At 37.8% G+C, this 24,679-nt stretch overlaps 1 protein-coding gene across 1 annotated transcript in view; it reads left to right on the forward strand.

Annotated features, from left to right (window-relative positions):
- Nucleotides 1-24,679, forward strand: part of ttn.2 (titin, tandem duplicate 2) — a 339,406-nt gene that overhangs the window by 101,845 nt on the left and 212,882 nt on the right. The window contains exons 68-99 of the mRNA XM_059647196.1: nucleotides 857-1,135; nucleotides 2,374-2,655; nucleotides 4,511-4,789; nucleotides 4,969-5,247; nucleotides 6,242-6,520; nucleotides 6,644-6,931; nucleotides 7,174-7,452; nucleotides 8,099-8,380; nucleotides 8,500-8,778; nucleotides 8,956-9,234; nucleotides 9,366-9,644; nucleotides 10,003-10,290; nucleotides 10,447-10,725; nucleotides 10,977-11,258; nucleotides 12,309-12,587; nucleotides 12,762-13,040; nucleotides 14,172-14,450; nucleotides 14,575-14,862; nucleotides 15,118-15,396; nucleotides 16,883-17,161; nucleotides 17,303-17,581; nucleotides 17,706-17,993; nucleotides 18,920-19,201; nucleotides 19,297-19,575; nucleotides 19,680-19,958; nucleotides 20,095-20,373; nucleotides 20,477-20,764; nucleotides 22,519-22,797; nucleotides 22,887-23,165; nucleotides 23,276-23,554; nucleotides 23,719-24,006; nucleotides 24,183-24,470. Coding sequence (XP_059503179.1) covers nucleotides 857-1,135; nucleotides 2,374-2,655; nucleotides 4,511-4,789; nucleotides 4,969-5,247; nucleotides 6,242-6,520; nucleotides 6,644-6,931; nucleotides 7,174-7,452; nucleotides 8,099-8,380; nucleotides 8,500-8,778; nucleotides 8,956-9,234; nucleotides 9,366-9,644; nucleotides 10,003-10,290; nucleotides 10,447-10,725; nucleotides 10,977-11,258; nucleotides 12,309-12,587; nucleotides 12,762-13,040; nucleotides 14,172-14,450; nucleotides 14,575-14,862; nucleotides 15,118-15,396; nucleotides 16,883-17,161; nucleotides 17,303-17,581; nucleotides 17,706-17,993; nucleotides 18,920-19,201; nucleotides 19,297-19,575; nucleotides 19,680-19,958; nucleotides 20,095-20,373; nucleotides 20,477-20,764; nucleotides 22,519-22,797; nucleotides 22,887-23,165; nucleotides 23,276-23,554; nucleotides 23,719-24,006; nucleotides 24,183-24,470 — 9,003 coding nt within the window. The remainder of the gene's footprint in view (nucleotides 1-856; nucleotides 1,136-2,373; nucleotides 2,656-4,510; nucleotides 4,790-4,968; nucleotides 5,248-6,241; nucleotides 6,521-6,643; nucleotides 6,932-7,173; nucleotides 7,453-8,098; nucleotides 8,381-8,499; nucleotides 8,779-8,955; nucleotides 9,235-9,365; nucleotides 9,645-10,002; nucleotides 10,291-10,446; nucleotides 10,726-10,976; nucleotides 11,259-12,308; nucleotides 12,588-12,761; nucleotides 13,041-14,171; nucleotides 14,451-14,574; nucleotides 14,863-15,117; nucleotides 15,397-16,882; nucleotides 17,162-17,302; nucleotides 17,582-17,705; nucleotides 17,994-18,919; nucleotides 19,202-19,296; nucleotides 19,576-19,679; nucleotides 19,959-20,094; nucleotides 20,374-20,476; nucleotides 20,765-22,518; nucleotides 22,798-22,886; nucleotides 23,166-23,275; nucleotides 23,555-23,718; nucleotides 24,007-24,182; nucleotides 24,471-24,679) is intronic.

A 24,679-nucleotide genomic window follows, 5' to 3' on the forward strand; every position in this document is an offset into this window, starting at 1 on the left:
ATAGCATTTAGGGATGGGAAACAAAAGCGGGCCTGACAAGAGGCACCCATATCCTTGAAAAGAATAAAGAAAACAAAAGGGCTGAATTCTTGGGGTTGTAAATGAATGGGACTTGAAAGTGCTCCCATAGAAGGCTAGTTTCCTGGTCCTGTTATTGATGCTGCCCATTTTTGCCAAAAGCTGAAGCAGGGCCTAGGAAGATGGTACTCCACGGGATTTGTTAGGAAGCTTGCTAAGCATAGTCAAAGGGGAATATTTGAGCATTTGATTTTATTTGGGCTGAACTATTTGGAGACTGGCATCCCGGTGCAAGCCAGAAGTTCTAAACAAACTTGGGGGCTCTCAGTATCTCCAGTGGTGCAAACAAACGTTGCTGTGCACAGGAGTTTCTTCCCCTGACACCACCCTCTCCTATAGTGGTTGTCTGGCAGCTGTAATTTTTTTTATTTAAACATTTAAGCAAAACTGGTAAGAATGTGCCCACAGGTTGCAGCGTAATACCTGATGCAGTTGGCTATTCTGTTCAAGCAGAAACATGCCTGCGAAATTCTACAGCCTGCCCGCTGCCCTTAATTGAGCAGAAAACCTTTCTCCGTGCCAATTAAGGCAAAGTCCCAGTGAAAATCTCAGTGAGTGATTGCGACCTTAGAAAGGGGAAAGGGGATGGGTTTTGGACCTGGAAACAGTCATGACTTTTGTTTCATGCCCAGGGGAGAAGACCCAGCCCAGAATAAATGGTTAAAATTTGTTATGCAGTTCATGGTAAATCTGTGATCTTGTTTTTAATCCTGTTTAATGCAAATCAAGTGTTATAGGGTTCCAATTGTAATATTCTTTTTCCTCACATGAATTATAGAACCACCAAGTTTTGTGGAAAAGCCTGTAGCTCAGGAAGCTCTGCCTGGATCGACAGTGCAGTTTAGAAGTGTTGTGAAAGGAACCGCTCCACTGTCTATAAAATGGCTGAAGGATGGCAGGGAGCTGATGTCTGGAGCTGACTGTTTCATTTCAAGTGAAGGTTCAACAAGTTTACTTGAGCTACTTTCAGCTAAAGTCTCTGATTGGGGTGACTATACTTGTGAAGTCAGCAACAAGGTTGGCACTGCTACTTGCACAGCAAGACTATTTGTCAAAGGTGTGTATTTTTGGCTCATTTATTGAACCATTGTGGACTACTGTTGGAAAGTTCCGTCTTCTTCAAGTTTGCAAACTTTGCACGTTTGCAAAGCTATTTTTCTCTGGTTATTATTCATGTCAGTAATGTGTTGACTTCTTTTATTCCTTCATATGAATAGGTGTTTCATCTCCTTTCTGTCGTGTATCTGTTCTAGCATTTTACATTTGTAACAATGCTTACTCCATTTTCTTCTCCAGAACTATTTTACTTTGGCTTGTCTTCCTTTGCTTTTTTATATCTTGCATGAGTGACATTAGAAAGAAATTTATCCCTCCACACACAGCTCAGAAGCTATCTGGGAGGTTGAAACACCTGTTCAATTGATCAGGAAAGTGTTAGAGATGTAGTTGCCTGTGTTTCTAATCACAGTTGCCTTGTGTGAAAAGCCAGAGGACAACCTTCCTACCCAGAAGCCAATTGAGGCCCTTAATTGGCCAAAGGGCCCCAATCTGCCACTGTTGGTGTACAACCAGCCAGATACCATAAAATGTGAAAAACTCAGATGATAAATCTGAGCAGGTATCTTCTTGTCCATTGGGAGTCTGGGGTTTGGGGTCGAGGTGTCCCAAGAAAGATACTATCCTTGAATGGTCTCGCAAGAAGTAATACTCATGCCTCCGTTTGATACTAACAGCTGTCCCATCTTGATTGAACTAGACAGGGAGGCCGCTGTGAACCTTCCCCACATAATGCCTAACTTTTAACTTATTTCTTTGTTTTTCTATCTTGCACCAAAAATTTTGTACCCAGGTACCTTCATATCTAAGATGGTGCCTGGAATGGCAATTTTGTATGCTTTTCATTATACACCTGTACTTCTGTATTTAAGTGCACACGACAGTAAACCCCATTCTAATTCTACCTTGGTCCTGGGTACTTTACCCATAATCCTCTGTCTTGGCCTCCCGCAGCACTAGCAGAGGCCACCATTCCATGTAGTTCAGCCACTACTGAAGAGCAGCAATCCGCTGGTTGGTTGGTGGCTCTTACAGGTCAGAAATTCTTTTTAAGGACAATCAGGACCCCAACTACAGTCAAGTACCTGAGCGGTACTAAGGCGGGTCAGGGGGAATAGTGAGGAGAGTGTGCAGTGAGGTCGCTACTGCCTTTCCAGCAATGAGCCCCGCCATGATGTTGTATCTTTTCCTGCTTGGACTTCCTATTTGTAATGGAGTTTACTATGTTTTATTCTTCAGAACCTCCATATTTTATTAAGAAGTTAGATCCTGCAGCAATATTTAAAAAGGGAGAGACAGCAAATTTTGAGTGCAAAGTAACTGGAACACCTGAAATCAAAATCTCTTGGTTCAAGAATTATCAGCAGATTAATGCTAATCAGAAATACAGAATGTCATTTGTTGATTCTGTGGCAAACCTTGAAATTGCTAATATAAGCTTTGAAGACGATGGAATTTATTCTTGTAAAGCACAAAACGAAGCTGGCAGCGAATCATGTGAGATGAAGGTTACAGTTAAAGGTCTGTGAAAGTTTCTAGTTACTTTTTCTGTTGGTCATCAGTAGTTCTTTCTGAGAGTGATGCAAGTTTTTTTTTGTGTATTTATAAACTCCTTCTGCGAGCCATCACTTACATGGCATAGCTAATGGCTTCTGTTTAGTTGTCGAGTAAAAATTAGTTGCATGTGGGAAGCTGGAGAATGCAAATCATGCCAACATTTTCATTGGAGGTGCCCGGATGTTTAGCTGTTGGGCGCGATTTGAACACGCCTCAGCTGCACAGTGCGCTGATATGCTTTTATTGGTGAAGTCCCAGCTGAGATTCACTGGAAGCCTTACCTATTGCTAGGTTCAATAGTATTAACATGGGTAAACATCAGCAATAGAACGTGAAGTGAGAGTCTTCCCGTTTAATGTGATGGGGAATAGTTAAATCTTCCCTTCTAAGTTTTTTTGATGTGTTAGCCTCACGTATATCCGTGCATTGGTTGAGGACTGATGGTGCCATAAAAAGTTGGAGTGCAATAAAATACTTTTGACATAAATGTATTGAGTTTTTTATCCCATTTGCTTGTTAGCAAGGTGTTCGACAAGGTTCTGCATGGTAAACTGGTTAGTAAAGTTAGATCACATGGAAACCAGGAAGAGCTATGCTTTTGGATACAGAATTAGCTTGAAGGCAGCAGTCAGAGGGTGGTGGTGGTGGTGGGGGGTTTGCGTTTCGGATTGGAGGCCTGTGTCCAGAGGTGTATGTAAGAATTGGTGTTGGGTCCACTGCTATTTGTCATTTCTATAAATGATTTGGGTGTGAACATAGAACATATGATTAGTAAGTTTGCAGATGACAACATAATTGGAGGTGTCGTGGACAGCGAAGAAGGTTATCTCAGAGTACAACGGGACCTTGATCAGATGGGCCAAGGAGTGCCTGATGGAGTTTAATTTGGATAAATGTGAGTTGTTGTGTTTTGATAAGACAAACCAGGGCAGGAGGTATGCACTTAATAGTAGCATCCGGGGGAATGTTACTGAACAAAGAGATCTTGGGATACACATTCATAGTTCACTGAAAGTGAAGTCACAGGTAGATAGGATAGTGAAGAAGGCATTTGGTATGCTTGCCTTTATTGGTCAGTGCATTGAGTATAGAACCAGGGAGATCATGTTGTGGCTGTACAGGACATAGATTAGGCCACTTTTGCAATACTCTGTTCAATTCTGGTCTCCCTGCTATAGGAAAGATTTTAAACTTGAAAGGGTTCAGAAAAGATTTATAAGGATATCGAGGGGTTGGAGAGTTTGAGCTATAGGGAGAGGCTGAATAGGCTGGGGCTATTTTCCCTGGAGCATCAGAGACTGAGGGGTGACCTTTTTAGAGGTTTAAAAAATCATGAAGGGCATGGATAGGGTGAATACCCAAGGTCTTTTTCCCAGGGTAGGAGACTACAAAGCCAAAGGGGCGAGAGGGGTAAAATTTAAACGGGACCTAGCTGGCAACTTTTTCACGCAGAGGGTGTTACATGTATGGAATGAACTGCCAGAAGAATTTGTGGAGAGCTGGTACATTTACAATGTTTAAAATGCATCTGGATGGGTACATGAATAAGAAGGGTTCAGAGGGATATAGACCAAATGCTGGCTAATGGGGCTAGATTAATTTAGGATATCTAATTGGCATGGACGAGTTGCACTGATGGGTCTGTTTCCATGCTGTACAAATCAATGACCCTATTTCTGTATTAGTTTGTCTCTCTGAATTTATAATTAGACATTGAAAAGAACATCACTTGAATAATTCCAATGTCAGTGAATATTGTTGAGTGTCGCAAATTTTAGGGGCAGTGACTTGTAAACCATATTATGTGTTTATTCTTTAGAACCTCCTACATTTACGAAGAAGCTTGAACCAGTTGAGGTAGTAAAATCTACCGATGTCACTCTTGAATGTGAAGTAGCCGGTTCAAGTCCCTTTGAAGTTATGTGGTATAAAGACAATAAACAAATTCGACGCAGTAAAAAGTACAAAATTATCTCCGATATTTCTGTAGCCAGTCTTTGCATTCTAACATCCGATAGCTCAGACATTGGTGAATACACATGTATGGTAAAAAATGATGTCGGGAGTTGCTCCTGCAGTTCGACAGTCAGTTTGAAAGGTCAGTCACAATTCAGTTCTTCCAAGTACTTTCCCCTGAATGTTGTGTAGTATCTCTTCATTGTTATGTTCCTGTACATTATTAATCAACATCTTGATTCACAATATTTTTAAAAATTAAACATTGACTATGTAGTATAAATTATAACAGGTTATATATTCTCTTTTACTTGAAACTAGAGAGACCAACCTTCATACAAACAATAGAAAATGCAACAGTATTTTCTGGAAATTCTGCTGTGTTTCAAAGCCTTGTAAAAGGCTCAGTTCCAATAACTACAAGCTGGAAAAAAGATGGCAAAAATATCAAAGAAGATGATAATATAAAAATGTCCTTTGAAAACAATGTTGCCACATTACAGATTATTAAAGTCGAAGAAAGTCACAGTGGAAATTATGTTTGTCAGGCAAAGAATGATGCAGGAACTGCGAAATGTGCTGCTACATTGCTTGTAATGGGTTAGTACCAAATAATAAGCACAGCCTTGTCCAAAAGTCTGAGTTTCATGACATCTACTTTTTCACATGAAATTGTTTTCATTTTTGTAAAATTACTTTCTGTGATTGTCAAAATGAGGAAGTTTAGAACTGGAGGGGAAATAAACGTCAAAACGTAGGGAAAAGGGAGCAGGAGTGCGACATTCAGGACTTCAAGCCTGATCAGCTATTCAATATGATCAAGGCTTAATATTCAATTTACTACCTCAATTCTGCTTTGTCCCAACACCCTTTGATCCCGTTAGCCATAAGAACTACATCTAACTCTTCTTGAAAACATTCAATGCTTTGGCTTCACCTGCTTTCTGAGGCAGATAATTCAACAGGCTCACCACTGCCTGAGTGAGGACATTTTTCTTGTCTCAGTGCTATTTGGCCAACCACATGTTATCAGTCTGTGACCCCTGGTTCTGGACTGCCTGGTCATTAGGTGCATGTTTCCTGCGTTACCCGGCCTGGCCCTTCTTTTAAAAATATATATATAGGTTTCTGTGAAAATCTGCCCACATTTTTTAAAACTCTAGTGGTGGATCATTTTCCATATGGTGCAATGATTGTTAGGAATTCCAAATATGACCTTCTTTCTCAATTGTGTCTTAAAATACACCTCTGATAAATTGTCAGATGAGATTTCCACTTTGTCCATGTGAGGTCGTTCAGTGTCTATCACCATCCATTTTATGGCTTTTCTAAATGAGATTGTTCATATAATGCTCAGTTAGCAACAGTTTTACAACATGAACACCTTCTTGTGAGCTGAGTTGAGACCGTCACAATTCATTTGACATGGAGCAGTATGGAAAGTAGATGGGAGACATGTTCATTGTAAAAGTTGTGGCTGGGATTGAACCCAATTCTGAGTCACCAAGCTGTATAGCCCGCACCACAAAATCAATTATGAAATAGCAATCAAGATTGCACAGTTCTGATGTAACTGATCTAATTATTCCCACAGAACCTGCAAAAATCATAGAAAAAACTGAGCAATTCACAGTGACTGCAGGAAACGCAGCAATTTTGGAGTGTACTGTAGCTGGTACACCGGAATTAAGTGTTGCATGGTTCAAAAATGGAAAGCAACTGGAATCAGTTGGAAAGTATAAAATGAGTTTTGCAAATAAAGTGGCAAGTCTAAAAGTTCGGTCTGCTGAAATGGATGACACTGCTGATTATACTGTGAAAGTCCAGAATGAATTTGGAGCTGACAGCTGCAGTATTTCTTTGACAGTGTTAGGTCAGTGATTAATTTACGTTAATCTCCTTTAATCAATATTTAAAACAAAACGAATATTGTTACAAATTTTAAAATAATGAACAAATTTTTGAATTGATATCTTTTTTCCCTTGCACTGGACAGAACAAATAATTGCTCCATTGTTTACAAGAAAATTAAAGGAAACCGGCAGTACTATAGGATCTTTTGTACAAATGGAGTGTAAAATTGCTGGTTCTATTCCGATGGACATCTCTTGGTATAAAGATGGCAATGAAATATCAGCCAGTAACAAATACAAGATGGTATTTCAGGAAAACATGCTGTCTTTGGAAGTCTTTGAGTTAGACGTTTCAGATGGTGGAATATACTCTTGTAGAGCAGCAAATTCAGCAGGAAAGGATGAATGCAGTGCTTTCCTAAGTGTAAAAGGTGTGACATTTGTTATATTTCCTTCTCATCAATGAATATTAATTGCTCAGCTAAGTCATTTTTAAATTCTTTCTACAGTAGTCTAAATATACTTAAAAAATATGTCTATCTTCAGTTTTTTAATTCATAAGATTTTGAAAAACGTTAGCATTTTTCTATAACATTGTCTTCAACTTACTCATGTCTTATAGTTTGTCTATGCATGAGTTAATTAAATGTGTCTTTTCCCACGTAAATTTTAGAGCCTCCAAGCTTTGTTGAAAAAATAACATCACAGGATATTGTACTTGGTTCTACTGTACAGTTTAGGAGTGTTGTGAAAGGAACCACACCATTATCTACAAAATGGCTCAAAGGAGACAGGGAATTGATGCATGGTGTGGCATATTCCATTTGGAGTGAAGGCTCAACATATTTTCTAGAGTTGGTCTCAGCTAAAATATCTGATGCGGGTAGTTACACCTGCCAAGTGAGAAACGATGTTGGTACAGTTGCCTGTTCTGCAGACTTGTTTGTGAAAGGTGTGCATTTTTGTATATTGTTTTACAGTTTTTATAATTCTGTTTCACATAAAATTGTTTTGCAAGCCTCGCTTGGTGAAAATTTCAGCATCATCAGCTGCAGTGGTATGATTTTACATTGCCAGCTATGGAGAGGGAGCATGCCAATTATCCAGCATCTAGTATCCAGACCAGTAAATCTGAGCTAAGAATCGAACTTGATGTCCCCGATTTTGACACTCAGCAGTTTCCTCTAAAGTGGACTGTATGCTGATAGTCACTGTTAGGTGAAGCATTGCGGAGTGGTGGAGAATTTGTTCTCTGTTCAAGGCAATGTAAAAAATGCCCCTTAATTCAAATTGGTTTGTATGATAAAACAATAATGATGACAATTTTAAGATAGTCTAGACTTCTCCATCCCCAAAGAATTAAGTTGGCTATTTTTCATAGAGGCAGCAATAAGAAATGCTGATAGCATGTGGAAAAGGAAATTATATTTTCTTTTCCATTCACAGACCTAGAGTTAAGTATTAATCAGTTGCATCAAGCTTGTAAATTTTGGGTGTAAATGCATTGTTGATAATTATTTGTATTTGACTGTTAGTTTGAATTGCTTTTTGGTTATCTTTTAAATTTATACTGACATTTATGACATTTTGACTTCTAGAACCTCCTAGCTTCATTAAGAAGCTAAATCTGTCCACAATAATAAAGAAAGGAGACACAGCACGTTTTGAGTGCATTATAACTGGCACACCAAAAATGAAAGTTACTTGGTACAAAGGTGGTCATGAGCTTCTAGCCAGCGACAAATGTGTGATGTCGTTTGATGGTTCTGTGGCAGTTCTTGAGATTATTAATGTTAGTTTGGATGACAGTACATGCTACATCTGTGAAGCAAGGAATGAAGCTGGTAGTGACAGCAGCACCACTGAGGTTGAAGTTAAAGGTCTGTAATATTGTCTTTGCATTTTGGCAGCATAGTGCATGTTTTAACTTACTTGAGCAAAGCTTCTATTGGTTTCTACAGTTTGGTTGATTGTAGACTTTGATGTGATTACTTTATAGAACCTCCCAGTTTTAGGCGGAAACTTCAGTCTGCTGAAACTGTTAAAACCAGTGATATTATGCTGGAATGTGAAGTAGCCGGTTCTGCTCCATTTGAAATTGTGTGGTATAAGGACAACAAACAAATACGGAGCAGCAAAAAGTACAAAATGATCTCTGACGATTCTTTAGCCAGTCTGTGCATTCTAACGTTTGATACCCCTGACGTTGGTGAATACACATGCACAGTAAAAAATGATGTGGGAGGTTGTTCCTGCAGTTCAACAGTAAGCTTGAAAGGTCAGTTGTAGCATGTTGTCAAAACTATTTGCCTTCACTGTTGATGGTGTCAAGTTTATTGTTTTGTTCTCCACTGGAGAATTAATTGCTTAGGTAACTAAAAAGCTTGCCAACATTGCGTTAGAACATTATAAGAACAATTAATATTTATTCACATTACCATTTATTTTACACTAGAACCCCCAGGATTTTTAAAGAAGATTGAAAATATGACCACAGTGTCAGGGAATTCTGTTGTGTTCCAATGTTTGGTCAAAGGCTCAAAGCCCATTTATGTAACATGGACGAAAGACAAAGATTATATCAAAGAAGATGGTAATATCTCACTATCGTTTGAGAATAATATTGCCACTCTTCAAATAAATACCGTTAGAGAAAATCATGCTGGGAAATACACATGTCATATCAAAAATGATGCAGGAACTGAGAAGTGTTTTGCCACATTGCTGGTAGCAGGTCAGTGGGACATTAACTTCATAACCCACTACTTCACATTTTTGTGAGCTGAATCAGATTCTTTTTGATCACCAACTGAAAATGAGATTCATAGCTGTAAGATATTGAATGGATTTTTTTTTCCTTCATAGAACCAGCAAAAATCATAGAACAAGCACAGCCACTCAGTGTAACTGCAGGAAATCCAGCAAGCCTGGAATGTACCGTAGCTGGTACACCAGAGCTAAAAGTTAAATGTTTGAAGGATGGTAATGAAATGGTACCAAGCAAGAGACACAAACTCAGCTTTGAGAATAATGTGATCAGCTTAAAAATTCCTTCTGTTTCTAATGATGATACTGCTGAGTATACTTTTGAGGTCAAGAATGAATTTGGAACCAGCATCTGCAAAGCTTCTTTGACTGTATTAGGTTAGTGTTCATTTACATTTTAGTGTTTATTTGCATTTAGAATTGGATTAGTTTAACTCTACAGTGTCATTGAAGAACACAGCATGCAAAACTGGTGACCTTAGACATACCTAAACTGCTTTATTGTAATAATTTTTCTTGTGGAGACCCATTCATCATGGCAGTAAGTAGATGAGCCGTGTTGATAGCTTAAAATTTGGATATGAATTATCTTAGATAGCACATTCCCAATCAATCTGAAAATTCCATTGTTCAAGCCTTTGTTTCTCAATGTAAACAATCAGAGTCGATCTTATTCACGTGAACTACATTCAAGTATTTGTTCTTTAAGTTGACTGGCTGTATTTGTCTTGGACAGATCAAATTATACCCCCAGTGTTTACAAGAAAATTACGGGAATTGGATGCTGTTTTGGGATCTTTCGTCCATATGGAATGTAAAGCTTCTGGTTCTCTTCCAATGAGTTTTACATGGTATAAAGATTTCACAGTAATAACATCTGATGAAAAACACAAAATATTAAGCCAAGACAATGCAACAATGCTGGAAGTTAATGAACTAGAGTTTTCCGATCATGGAACCTACATTTGTAAAGCAGCCAATTCAGTAGGAAGTGATGAATGCAGTGGTATCTTAAAAGTAACAGGTTTGAAAGATAAACATCCTTTATTTCAGTCTGTCTTGTAGTTTTTGCATTCATGCGCTCCGTAGCATTTTCAGCACTTGTTCAGTTTTTGATTTTTGCTTGTTTTCTCAGCACAGAGAGTACTAAAGGAATTTTCTTTCCTCACATGAATTATAGAGCCACCAAGTTTTGTGGAAAAGCCTGTAGCTCAGGAAGCTCTGCCTGGATCGACAGTGCAGTTTAGAAGTGTTGTGAAAGGAACCGCTCCACTGTCTATAAAATGGCTGAAGGATGGCAGGGAGCTGATGTCTGGAGCTGACTGTTTCATTTTAAGTGAAGGTTCAACAAGTTTGCTTGAGCTACTTTCAGCTAAAGTCTCTGATTTGGGTGACTATACTTGTGAAGTCAGCAACAAGGTTGGCACTGCTACTTGCACAGCAAGACTATTTGTCAAAGGTATGTATTTTCAGCTCATTTATTGAACCATTTTGGACTACTTTTGAAAACTTGTCATTTCCCATTTTGCAGTGCCATACAAGCCTGCAAAGTTACTTTCCTCTGGTCGATTGTTAATGTTATTATTGTGTTATGTGTTGTCTTTTATTCCTTCTTATAGTCATAGGTGTTTCATTGTTCCTTTTTATGTTGTATCTGTTTGTTCCTGCATTTTACATTTGTAACAAAGTTTACTACATTTTCTTCTCTAGAACCTCCATATTTTATTGAGAAGTTAGAGCCTGCAGCAATTTTTAAGAGAGGAGAGACGGCAGTTTTTGAGTGCAAAGTAACTGGTACACCTGAAATAAAAGTCTCTTGGTTCAGGGATTATCGGGAGATCAGTGCCAGTGAAAAATACAGAATGTCATTCGTTGATTCTGTGGCAATCTTGGCAGTTGTTGATATAAACCTGGATGACAGTGGGAATTACTCTTGCAAAGCACAAAATGAAGCTGGCAGTGAATCTTGCGAGATTAAAGTTACAGTTAAAGGTCTGTAAAAGTTCCTAGTTTCCATTGGAAATAATTTGGTCTTTCTGAAAGTGTTGCAAATTCTTCTTGCGTAATTGCGGAATATATGGTCGCCTTGACTTGAGTGACCTTATTTCATGGCTTCTTTTCGATCGCGGAATGGAAATTACTCACGGGCTGGATGCTGGCATTTGCAGATTTTGCTAGTTTCTTTATTAGAGGACCAGGAAGATTTAACTGCTGTCTCTAATTTGAATGTAACCATTCAGCCAACAACAGTTCAAAACAGCATGTGGTAACTAGCTGCATGTGATGGGCATTATGTTTGCGAAGAAGGAATGCGGTCAGGTGGTATTGCACAACATTTTTATCCATCTTCTGACTCTGGGAAATGCAGAAAGGTATCAATAAGGCAAACGTCGGAGAGAGCCTTTGCAAAGTGTTCATTACCGCAGAAGGATCCAAAGCCACTTGGAAGGAGATACAACTTCCTTTGTGATGCCTGGATGGACTTCAAATGTGGAATATTTTTTAGTCTTTCTCAAAGTCTTCGCTGTCTTCCTGGCCATTTTGTCTGGTGAATGGCCAACATGGGCATTCAGTATTTTGCTTAGATTGAAAATCAACACTCCTTCAGGATGCCATGTACATAGTAGGATCCCAGTTTCATTCATCAGTGAAGGCCCTGTTGTGGTCCAAAGGAGACTATTCTGCCCCAAAACAAGTTGTAACAAAGTAACAGAACAGGAAATGGAATGCTCTGTTTTAACTTTGCCTTTTTCTCCTTCCTGTTTGTTGAGCATTGGGAATTTTTTTCTCTAATTATGTGCATCTGGGCAAAATGATAAAATCTGAGGACTACTAATTGCATTGAAATTTGGGTGTATGCACAAAATATGCATAAAATGTGTTCCTTAAAATATTTGAATTATCTGCTTTTGATAATAGCTAAAGTCAATAAGTGTCAGCCTATTGGCTCGGGTCAGGTTCTTTTTTATGTTGTTGATAACATTGGGACTCAACTTGCTACATGTGAGATTTATAAACTATGTTATCATCTTTGCTCTTTAGAACCTCCCACATTTACGAAGAAGCTTGAAGCAGTTGAGGTAGTAAAATCTACCGATGTCACTCTTGAATGTGAGGTGGCCGGTTCAGGTCCCTTTGAAGTTATGTGGTATAAAGACAATAAACAAATCCGACACAGTAAAAAGTACAAAATAATCACTGACATTTCTTTAGCCAGTCTTTGCATTCTAAAATCTGATAGTTCTGATGTTGGTGAATACAAGTGCACAGTAAAAAATGATGTTGGGAGTTGCTCCTGCAGTTCTACAGTCAGTTTCAAAGGTCAGTTACAATCCAGTTCTCCTAAGTGCTTTTACCTGAATGTTGTGTGGTTTCTGTTTTGTTGTCATGCTCCCGTTTAGTATTAATGAGTATCTTGAATCACAGTGTTTTTTAAATTAGATGTTGGTTGTGTAATTATGAATTATAACAGGTTATATATTCTCTTTAAACTAGAGAGACCAACCTTCATACAAACAATAGAAAATGCAACAGTATTTTCTGGAAATTCTGCTGTGTTTCAAAGCCTTGTAAAAGGCTCGGTTCCAATAACTACAAGCTGGAAAAAAGATGGCCAACATATCAAAGAAGATGATAATATAAAAATGACTTTTGAAAACAATGTTGCCACATTACATATTATTAAGGTTGAAGAAAATCACAGCGGACATTACATTTGTCAGGCAAAGAATGACGCAGGAACTGCAAAATGCTTTGCTACATTGGCCATACTGGGTTAGTAGCAAGTAATAAGTGCATCTTGTCTAAAAGTCATTGATTTCAGTTTCAAACTATTTACCTCCCCAAATAGGATTATTTTAATATTTTATGATTAGCAAGATGAGGACTGGTATCATTGATAAGAGATTAGATTAGAGATTAGATTCCCTACAGTGTGGAAACAGGCCATTTGGCCAACAAGTCCACACCGCCCCTTGAATATCCCACCCAGACCCATCCCCCTATTACCCACATACCCCAGAACACTATGGGCAATTTTTGGTATGGCCAATTCACCTAGCCTGCACATCTTCGGACTGTGGGAGGCAACCCACGCAGACTCAGGGAGAATGTGCAAACTCCACACAGACAGTTGCACGAGGCTGGAATTGAACCTGGGTTCCTGGCGCTGTGAGACTGCAGTGCTAACCACTAAGCCACTGTGCCGCCCCAAATGGGGACATTTTCCATTTGGAACAGCATCATCTGGAACAAGATAATTTCCTCTACTCAGGACCAAAGAAATGCTTCTGGCAAATTCTGAGAAGCGTAATTGCACTCTATTCATATGACCTCTGCTCACTGCCAGCACCTTGTATCTTGAAACATGATTGTTAACATAACTTGGGACACGAAAACAAACACACAAGGTTTTCTTTTATCTATTTTTTCCTCATCAGTCTGTTCAGAGAAGTTATTATACACCTCTGGAGCAGATTGGACTTGTACCTGGGTCTCAGTCCATGAGTAGGGACACTACCATTGTGCCACAAAAGGACCCTACTCTGAGTTGATTTCGGACTGCCCAAACTAGTTTCACATGGAACACATTCAAGCAATCAGGTGGATTGAGACTTTTACTGCAACAGTCTTGACTAAATTTGAACCCAAGCTAATGAGTTATCAAACCCATTGTGGAATGAATGCTAGAAGCACTATAGTGACACACTGGTAATATACTTACCTGCGAGCCAGAAGACCCTAGCCGAAAACAAACCTACCCACTCCGGAGGTTTGTCATAACACAAAAATACCTACGGTAGATACAAAAAAAATCTATAGCCAGCTCCGTCCAGAAGAATTGACTGCAATTAGAAAATCTATTGCATAGTGCTCCTGATGCAAATGATCTACTTATTCCCACAGAACCTGCGAATGTCAAAGATAAAACTGAGCCACTCACTGTGACTGCAGGAAACCCAGCAATTTTGGAGTGTACTGTAGCCGGTACACCAGATTTAAGTGTTTCATGGTTCAAAAATGAAAAGCAACTGGAATCAGGTGGAAAGTATAAAATGAGTTTTGCAAATAAAGTGGCAAGTCTAAAAATTCAGTCCGTTGAAATGGATGACACTGCTGATTATACTTTCAAAGTCCAGAATGAGTTTGGAGCCGACAGCTGCAGTATTTCTTTGACAGTGTTAGGTCAGTGATTAGTTTGTGTTGATGGTCTTTAATTTCCTTTTTTACGTTAAGTAAAAAATGTCAGAAAATTAAAAATAGTGGACATATTTTTTATTGACTTCTGTTTTACTCTTGCACTGGACAGAACAAATAATTGCTCCATTGTTCACAAGAAAATTAAAGGAAACCAGCAGTACTTTAGGATCTTTTGTACAAATGGAGTGTAAAATTGCTGGTTCTATTCCGATGGACATCTCTTGGTATAAAGATGGCAATGAAATATCAGCCAGTAACAAATACAAGATGTTATTTCAAGAAAACATGCTGTCTTTGGAAGTCTTTGAGTTAGACGTTTCAGATGGTGGAATATACTCTTGTAGAGCAGCAAATTCAGCAGGAAAGGATGAATGCAGTGCTTTCCTAAGTATAAAAGGTGTGAACATTGTCTTGTTATATTTTCTTCCCATCATGAATGTTAATTTCTTTACCCAAGCAGTTTGTTTTCTTTACAGCACTAGTCAAGTAACTAAACCTACACATCAAATACCATTATCTTTGATTTCTTAATTTATTGATTTTTGAAGAACATGTTAGCATTTTGCTATAACATTGTCTTCAACCTACTCATGTCTTATAGTTTGTCTATACATGAGTTAATTAAATGTGTTTCTTCCCATGTAAATTTTAGAGCCTCCAAGCTTTGTTGAAAAAATAACATCACGGGATGTTGTACTTGGTTCTACTGTACAGTTTAGGAGTGTTTTGAAAGGAACCACACCATTATCTACAAAATGGCTCAAAGGAGACAGGGAATTGATGCATGGTGTGGCATATTCCATTTGGAGTGAAGGCTCAACATATTTTCTAGAGTTGGTCTCAGCTAAAATATCTGATGCGGGTAGTTACACCTGCCAAGTGAGAAACGATGTTGGTACAGTGGCCTGTTCTGCAGACTTGTTTGTGAAAGGTGTGCATTTTTGTATATTGTTTTACAGTTTTTATAATTCTGTTTCACATAAAATTGTTTTGCAAGCCTCGCTTGGTGAAAATTTCAGCACCATCAGCTGCAGTGGTATGATTTTACATTGCCAGCTATGGAGAGGGAGCATGCCAATTATCCAGCATCTAGTATCCAGACCAGTAAATCTGAGCTAAGAATCGAACTTGATGTCCCCGATTTTGACACTCAGCAGTTTCCTCTAAAGTGGACTGTATGCTGATAGTCACTGTTAGGTGAAGCATTGCGGAGTGGTGGAGAATTTGTTCTCTGTTCAAGGCAATGTAAAAAATGCCCCTTAATTCAAATTGGTTTGTATGATAAAACAATAATGATGACAATTTTAAGATAGTCTAGACTTCTCCATCCCCAAAGAATTAAGTTGGCTATTTTTCATAGAGGCAGCAATAAGAAATGCTGATAGCATGTGGAAAAGGAAATTATATTTTCTTTTCCATTCACAGACCTAGAGTTAAGTATTAATCAGTTGCATCAAGCTTGTAAATTTTGGGTGTAAATGCATTGTTGATAATTATTTGTATTTGACTGTTAGTTTGAATTGCTTTTTGGTTATCTTTTAAATTTATACTGACATTTATGACATTTTGACTTCTAGAACCTCCTAGCTTCATTAAGAAGCTAAATCTGTCCACAATAATAAAGAAAGGAGACACAGCACGTTTTGAGTGCATTATAACTGGCACACCAAAAATGAAAGTTACTTGGTACAAAGGTGGTCATGAGCTTCTAGCCAGCGACAAATGTGTGATGTCGTTTGATGGTTCTGTGGCAGTTCTTGAGATTATTAATGTTAGTTTGGATGACAGTACATGCTACATCTGTGAAGCAAGGAATGAAGCTGGTAGTGACAGCAGCACCACTGAGGTTGAAGTTAAAGGTCTGTAATATTGTCTTTGCATTTTGGCAGCATAGTGCATGTTTTAACTTACTTGAGCAAAGCTTCTATTGGTTTCTACAGTTTGGTTGATTGTAGACTTTGATGTGATTACTTTATAGAACCTCCCAGTTTTAGGCGGAAACTTCAGTCTGCTGAGGTAATAAGAAACAGTGGTGTCACCCTTGAATGTGAGGTGGCTGGGACAGCTCCCTTTAAAGTTATGTGGTACAAAGACAATAAACAGATTCGATCCAGTGAAAAATATAAGATGGTCACTGAGAACTATTCAATTAGTCTTCATATGTTGAAGATTGGTCCTTCATTTGTGGGTGAATATAAATGCACAGTCACTAATGACGTGGGCAGCTGCTCCTGCAGTTGTGGTGTCAGCTTGAAAGGTTAGTTACATTGTGATTGAAAAGCACTTCTTCTCGTAATGTTGACATCTTTAGTTACAAAACAGTTCAAAAACATTTGCTATTAAACTTTGCTCTTTTGTTTTCATGGAAGACATCAGGAAATAATTCATATTTTTTGCTTATATTTATCTTGAACCAGAGCCCCCTTCATTTATAAAGAAGATTGAAAATATTATAGTGGTTGCTGGAAATCCTGCTACATTTCAATGTCATGTGAAAGGCTCACATCCTTTTTCTATAAATTGGATGAAAGATAATGATGACATCAAAGAAGATGATAATCTAGCAATTTCCTTCGAAAACAATATTGCTACCCTGCAAATTAAAGCTGGTGACTCAAAGTATAGTGGGAAATACATGTGTCAGGCTAAAAATGATGCAGGAATTGAGAAATGTTTTGCTACATTGATAGTAACAGGTTGGTAGGAAATATTTGTAAATATGATTAACTGACATATTGAAGCCAGTTGCTGCTCAGTTCAAATTTACTGTTTTTGTGAAATTGCTGAATGCATAAGACAATTGAATGTTACTCAGCCCACCGTTTTTTTCTTAACAGAACCTGCAAAAATTGTTGAGCGAGCAAAGTCACACAGTGTGACTGTGAAAAATCCAGCAAATTTGGAATGTACTGTAGCTGGTACACCAGATCTAAAAGTTAAATGGTTGAAAGATGGAAAGGAGGTTACATCCAGCAGAAATTGCAAATTGAGCTTTGAGAAAAATGTAGCCAGTATAACAATTCTGTCAGTAGAGAAGGCGAGTAGTGGTGAATATACTTTTGAAGTCCAGAATGAATATGGAGTCGACAGCTGCAAAGCTTTCTTGACTGTATTAGGTCAGTATTTACGCTGTGTTAACGGATATGGATGTGAGAAGTGCAGTTAAAGCATGAAATTAGGTTTGGAATTCTAGGATACTTTTATAGTTTAAGCTTACAGATTGTGCTCTGTATTGTACAGATCAACAAATTGCTCCAACATTTACGAAAAAGTTAAAGGATATGGGCGTTGCATTAGGGTCTTCCATGTCCATGGAGTGCAAAGTATCTGGCTCTTTTCCAATAAGCATTCATTGGTACAAAGATGGAAAGGAAATATCAGATAGCAACAAGTATAAAATATCACAGCAAGATAACTCCTCAACTTTGGAGATGAATCAACTAGAAATCGCAGATGGTGGAATTTATACTTGCAGAGTAACAAATGTAGCAGGAAGTGATGAGTGCAGTGCCACACTTGTTGTGAAAGGTTTGAATTAAAATCTTTGTGTTTTCTCTCCATTTCTTATCATGAAAAGCATCATTTGTATCATGCTTTAATTTTAACAGACTTGCGTGAAATAATTGCTCGGAAAGATTTGTAGTTGGATATTTTACAGTGAAAAAGTTGATGAATCTTTATGTGCTCTTCATTGCAACAAATGTATTTTTCTTCAATGAATTTTAGAGCCACCAAGATTTATAGTAAAACCAAAGTCACAGGAGGTTCCCCCCAATTCTGCAGTGCAGTTCAAGAGTGATGTGGAAGGAACACCTCCCCTGTATTTCAAATGGTTTAAGGATGACAAGGAGTTAAACTCTGATGCTACATGTTGCATAATGGCAGAAGGTTCATCCAGTTCTCTACAACTGTATTCAGTAAAACATTCCAGTACAGGATACTATACTTGCCACGTCACCAATGATGTCGGCACAAATACTTGCACAGCAAAGTTATTTGTTACAGGTGTGCAATTTTTATGTGGTTTCGGTATATAGTGACAGCATCTTGTTTGTATTTCACTTGTTAATGTCTTTAAGTTGCTGAAAATTCTCAGCATGTACCGGTCTTCTTTCTTGTGCTTTGTACTGCTAGTATCTTGTGTTCTTCTGGACATCAAACATATGCGATAATCTTACACCCTTTATCACATCAGTTTTACATTATCTTCTTACACTCTTCATGATTTCAAGAATGTATTGTCTTATACTCTTCATTAATCCAAATCTATTGAATGTTTTTATTGTATGTTACACTAAAATTATCTTAGATTCAGATTTGCCTATGTAAACATTCTCTTACTGATCTCTGTTCAGAATTATATTTCTTTTCACATGTTTCACAGTTCCAATTAATCCAGCATGGTATTGTTCTTGGAACCTTAACACTAAATGTCCTCTGTTTTGGTATCCTAGAGCCCCCATCTTTCATTCAGAAGCTGGAACCATCCAAAGTACTGAAGAAAGGTGAATCGGCACACTTTGAGTGTAAACTGACAGGCACACCTGAAATCAAGGTTTCATGGTTCAAGAATGACCATGAAATTAGTGCTGATAACAAATACAAAATGCGTTTCGATAAATCTGTTGCAGTTCTTGAAATCATTCATGCTGATCTGGAAGATAGCGGCGATTACATTTGTGAAGCTCAAAATGAAGCTGGCAGTGCAAGTTGCAATGTCGCTTTTACTGTCAAAGGTACGTAGCTTTCATCAAGTGCTTAAAAATCATTCTAAAGCAAGTATCTTTTCACCATGACTGCATAAATGAGACAAATTATAATCTTCCTACAGAGCCTCCAGTTTTCATTAAAACACTTGAGACAGTTAATGCCATAAAAGGCTCTGATGTCGTACAGCAGTGTGAAATCAGCGGTACATCTCCTTTTGAAATTACCTGGTATAAAGACAAAAGGCAAATCCGAGCAAGTAAAAAGTACAAAATTACTTATGAAAACCATGTAGCAAGTATTCATATTCTACAAGTTGAGACACCAGATATAGGCGAATACATGTGTGTCGTCAAGAACGAGGTGGGAGGTGACACTTGCATTGGCACATTAAATCTAAAAGGTTCGTAAACTTTCCAAATTTAAATTATCCTGATCTGACAAGTTTTGGAAAAGAATTTTTCAATTTGCATCTCCCAAGTAAAGAATATCTATTTAATTCTACAGAGCCACCAGTATTTGTGAAGAAACTTTCAAACATTTCTTCTGTGCTTGGAGAGTCTATAACTTTACAAGCTACCATTAAAGGCTCTGAACCAATTCATGTAACATGGATCAAGGAAAGGGAAGAAGTGAAAGCTGATGAGTACATGACAACCGGCTATGAACAAAATACTGTTACTTTGCATATTGCAAAAATGGAAGCAATTCACGCTGGAAAGTATGTTTGTCAAATTAAAAATGATGCTGGAATGCAAGAATGCATTGCTACTGTATCGCTTCTGGGTCAGTGCCTGACGTCAGGTTTTCTTTTGTTATTTCTAGAATTTGGTTCACATTTAAGAGCATTGCTTGATATTATTTTAATTTTTTTTATGTTTGTCATGAGCTTTTTTTATAAAAAGACTTTCTTTCAATTTAGAACCTGCCACAATTGTGGAAGAAGCGGAATCTGTCAGTGTGAGTGCCGGAGATCCAGCAACTTTGGAATGCATTGTTAGAGGCACTCCAGAACTCCGAGTGAAGTGGCTGAAAGACGGACATGAGCTAGCATCTGGCAGAAAGTATCAGATCAGTTTTATAAATGGAATTTCCAACCTAAAGATTCTGTCTGCAGAGAAGGCCGACAGTGGTCAATATACTTTTGAAGTTCAAAATAATGTTGGTAGTAGCAGCTGCAAAACATCAGTCAGCGTCCTAGGTATGGTTTAGCCATTTTTCTAATGGATACTTTTTCAGGATTTCTTAACTGCCTGTGGATAAATCTTTTTGCTAATTATGGCTTGTTGGTGTATCTCAAACAGATCGAATTATTCCTCCGAAATTTACAAGAAAATTAAAGAAAGTGAATGGTATCCTGGCCTCTTCCATCCAGATGGAGTGCAAAGTGTCTGGATCACCTCCTATTGATTTGGCTTGGTTCAAAGACAGACAGGAGATTGTACATGGAGCAAAGTATCAACTCACATTTGGAGATAACACATGTGGTTTGAAAATAAGTACTTTGGAACTGTCAGATGCTGGTAATTATACATGTAAAGCAACAAATGCTGCAGGAAGCGATGAATGCAGTGGTGTCTTGATTGTGAAAGGTCAGTTTTGTTTTCAGTGAAGTTTATGGTATTTTGCTTACTGTTTATATTATTATCACAATGCAGATGTTTTAAGAACCCGAAAACCTAGGTATTTTATAAAGAATGTAGCCACAAAAGTAAAACTTAAATCAAATGAAATATACTGTTCAAAAATCAGACGTGAAACTAATATGCTCCATCTTATATAGTCAGTTAGATGCAAGGTACTAAGAGGATAAAGAACTTTTAATCTAAACCAATATCTTCAATCATATTCCGAGATAGTGGGAACTGCAGACACTGGAGAATCTGAGATAACTTTTCAGAAAATTTTCTGAAGAAGGGTCCAGACCTGAAACGTCAGCCTTCCTGCTCTTCTGATGCTGCTTGGCCTGCTGTGTTCATCCAGCTCTACACCTTGTTATCTTCAATCATATTACCTTCTATACTCCATGGATGTAGGAGATTAACCATTTGGTCTGATTACTTAGCCAGGCCGACATATCTTCAGCTTTCTGTTCACTTCCAGTAAAATTGTCTCTTCAAATATTCTTAAAACTCTCCAGCCTTTGCAGATTCCCCAATAAACGTAGGCACCTCCATGTCTTAAGTCCTGCCAATTCAGGTCAGAAAACTCTTGTTTCTAATATTATTTAACTCTGGAACATTATATCTAAAATGTGATCTCTCTCTTTGAGCCTTTCCCATCTTTCTTTAATCACATTGTCATATGTCTCTCTGCCTTTTTTGCCTGCTTGATTTTGTATCCCCTTGATAAAATATTTCATATGACTCTCAGTCTTTCTTGGACAAACTTCTGTCAAGTTTACCAGGTTAGATTTTGCACCATTGCCCTGTTATGCCCATTCATCAGTCTCCCCATACAATCCCCCCATTTGGTCCTTGCACAGTGTTTGGTCCAAAGAACCCATGCTGGAGAAGCCTCTGTCTGTGGCTGACACAGAAGCCCACAGGGTCCCTAAATTTCAGATCCTACTAAAGGCTTACAGACCAAACAGGATAGATGAAGGAAGAACATTTTCTCTGGCTGTATGTGGTGGGGCTGGGATTCAGAACCACTGGACATAAGTTTTAGAATTAAAGGCAGGCCATTTGGAGTATGCTGAGAAAGAATTTCTTCACTCAGAGGGTCGCAAATATTTAAAATTTTCTTCCCAGATGTCTGTGAAAGCTCAGTCATTAGGTAGAGTCAAAACAGAAATTGACAGATATCTGGAAAGGAAAGATATTAAGAGATATATGAATAATGCAGGAAGAACAGCAAAGTTTGAGTTGAATGACAGATCACGCTCCTATTTCAATGTTCCTGTAACTGGATAAATGAATTTGCCAGGCTTCTTGCACAGAGGCAGAGACATCAATATTGATGTCCATGACCTTAGACAGAAAATGGAAAGAAATTAACCAGAACTCTAGCTGTCATTTTTGAGAGACATCAGTTTAGATGTTAGGTGAGAAAAAGGCCAAGTCTTGGTCATCGCCTTGAACAAATGATCAAATTGCTGGTGACAGCCTTTCTGGCTTCTGCATGAAGAATGATCTCTTGATTGTGGGACTAGACTGTTGCCATTATGTATCTGGATTAGCATGGGCCATTGCCATCAGGAAGAAAGGTGACAGAGGGGTAAAAATTGTGAGCAAAGAGAAAAACTGATTTTGTTTTGTAGCAAAAATCATGGTCTTTACATTTAAATTTCTGATGAATTTATTGCTTAATGTTACATTGTACTATTTTTCTTTGAACTTTTTAGAACCACCTTCATTTATTCGCAAACCTGATTCTCAGGAAGTTTCACCTGGTTCAAATGTGAAATTTACCAGCATTGTTACTGGAACAGACCCATTAAAAGTATCATGGTTTAAAGGTACTACTGAACTGGTAGCAGGAAGGCAATGTCATATTTCTTTAAGAGACTCAACAGCAGTATTAGAACTACTAAATGTGGAATCTTCCCAAAGTGGAGACTATATCTGCCAAGTCAGTAATGAAGCTGGCAAAGTTTCTTGTACAACAAAATTGTTTGTGAAAGGTTTGTAAAACACAAATTGAAAGAAATAAATTCAATATTTTGCTCGTGTTGGCCTTTTTGAGAACTGTTTTCATCTGTGTCTTTACCAGAACCAGCAGTATTCCAGAAGAAGTTGAATGAATCTAGTGTTGTACTGGGGAAGTCAGTTTGTCTAGACTGCATGTACACCGGTACTCCAGAAATCAAAGTCACCTGGAAGAAAAATGGATTAGCTATATTCCAGTCAGACAAATATATTTTAACTACTACTGAAACATCTTGTATTTTGGAGATTCTCAACTGTACTAGAGATGATGATGCAAAATACTCTTGTGAAGTAGAAAATGATGCTGGGATGGACACTTGTCATGCCGAAGTGAAAGTATTAGGTTTGTTAAACTCACTGATTTCTATTAGTCACTGACTTTACATATACACATATCTAATATGTATATGATATGCAGAATCTTTCATTATTGATATCTTGCTTTTACCTCAGAACCGCCAACGTTTGTCCAACATTTAGAGTCTCTGGACATAACTTTAGGAGATCCAGGATTTTTCGAATGTAGACTTGTTGGAACACCTGAAATTAAAGTGTCTTGGTACAAAGGAGACACGAAACTGAGAGCCACCCCTAATTGTAAAATAGAGTTTGTGAACAATATTGCAAGACTGGAATTGAAGAAAACAACTTTGAGTGACAGTGGAGAATTTATATGCAAAGCTGAAAACAAAATAGGGACCTGCTCATCAAAGGCCATGCTCATCATCCAAGGTGACTTTACTTAATGGATTCATTTCATATCTGTTCTTCGCAGATTGGCATATGTTTGCATTTTATACATTTTCTGTTTGAACATTTTAACTATATTGTGGTTGTAAAAAAAACCTATATGATTACTGTGTGATTAACAGGCCCTTTAATTGTCTGTTTTACAGAACGTAAAATTGCACCTTCTTTCACAAGGAAAATGCAGGGAATGGAAGGAACTCTCCATCTTCCAGTGACATTTGAATGTCATATTTCTGGTTCAGCACCTATTGAAACAACTTGGTTTAAAGATGGTGTAAAACTAACTGGTGATGAAAATGTACTTATATCCTTCGTAGGGAATGTAGCAACTCTTAAAATTCTTAATGCTGAGATGCATCATGCTGGTGAATACACTTGCAAAGCTACCAACATGGTTGGAGATGCTTCTTGCAGTTCAAGACTAACTCTGAAAGGTTTGTTGAGTAAAATATTTATTAATTATCTTCTACTTTTTGTCTTTATCATACATCCTCATTTTATAGTTTTTAAACTTGAATATCTACTTCTTTTAACTATCATTACTGGACACAATTACCTTTCATTTAATAATATTACGACAGAAAATAATTCTTTCTTGTTATATTTTTAGAGGCGAGGGTTGCCCCTGTGTTTGACAAAAAATTAGAGCCCATGGAAGTTATCACTGGGCAAAGTGTAGAGCTTGAGTGCCATGTAACTGGCTCCTCCCCAATTAAAGTTATTTGGCTGAAGAATGGCAAAGAGATTCGTTCAAATATGAATTATAAGATATCTTGTGTGGAAAATACACCTCACTTAACAATTCTAAAAGCAGACAAGGGAGACTCTTGTCCGTACATTTGTGAGGCTAGCAATGATCTTGGAAAGGACTCAACGCAAACACAAGTGACTGTAAAAGGTATTTTTTAATATTGGCCATTGTTCTGTTTCTCCCAGCCCAGAAATCCAGGCCAGGCTTTATTCATTAGGTGGAAGAATATTGCTTTTGTTTGTTTTATTTCTTTACGTGATTATTTTTTCTGATGATTTATTCAGTTTTAGTTACGTTATGCATCTGAAATTGTTCTCTTACAGGCAATTACTTAGAAAACAAATTGAAACTGTGAG

Source organism: Stegostoma tigrinum, chromosome 7, assembly GCF_030684315.1.
Source record: "Stegostoma tigrinum isolate sSteTig4 chromosome 7, sSteTig4.hap1, whole genome shotgun sequence".
NCBI lineage: Eukaryota > Metazoa > Chordata > Chondrichthyes > Orectolobiformes > Stegostomatidae > Stegostoma > Stegostoma tigrinum.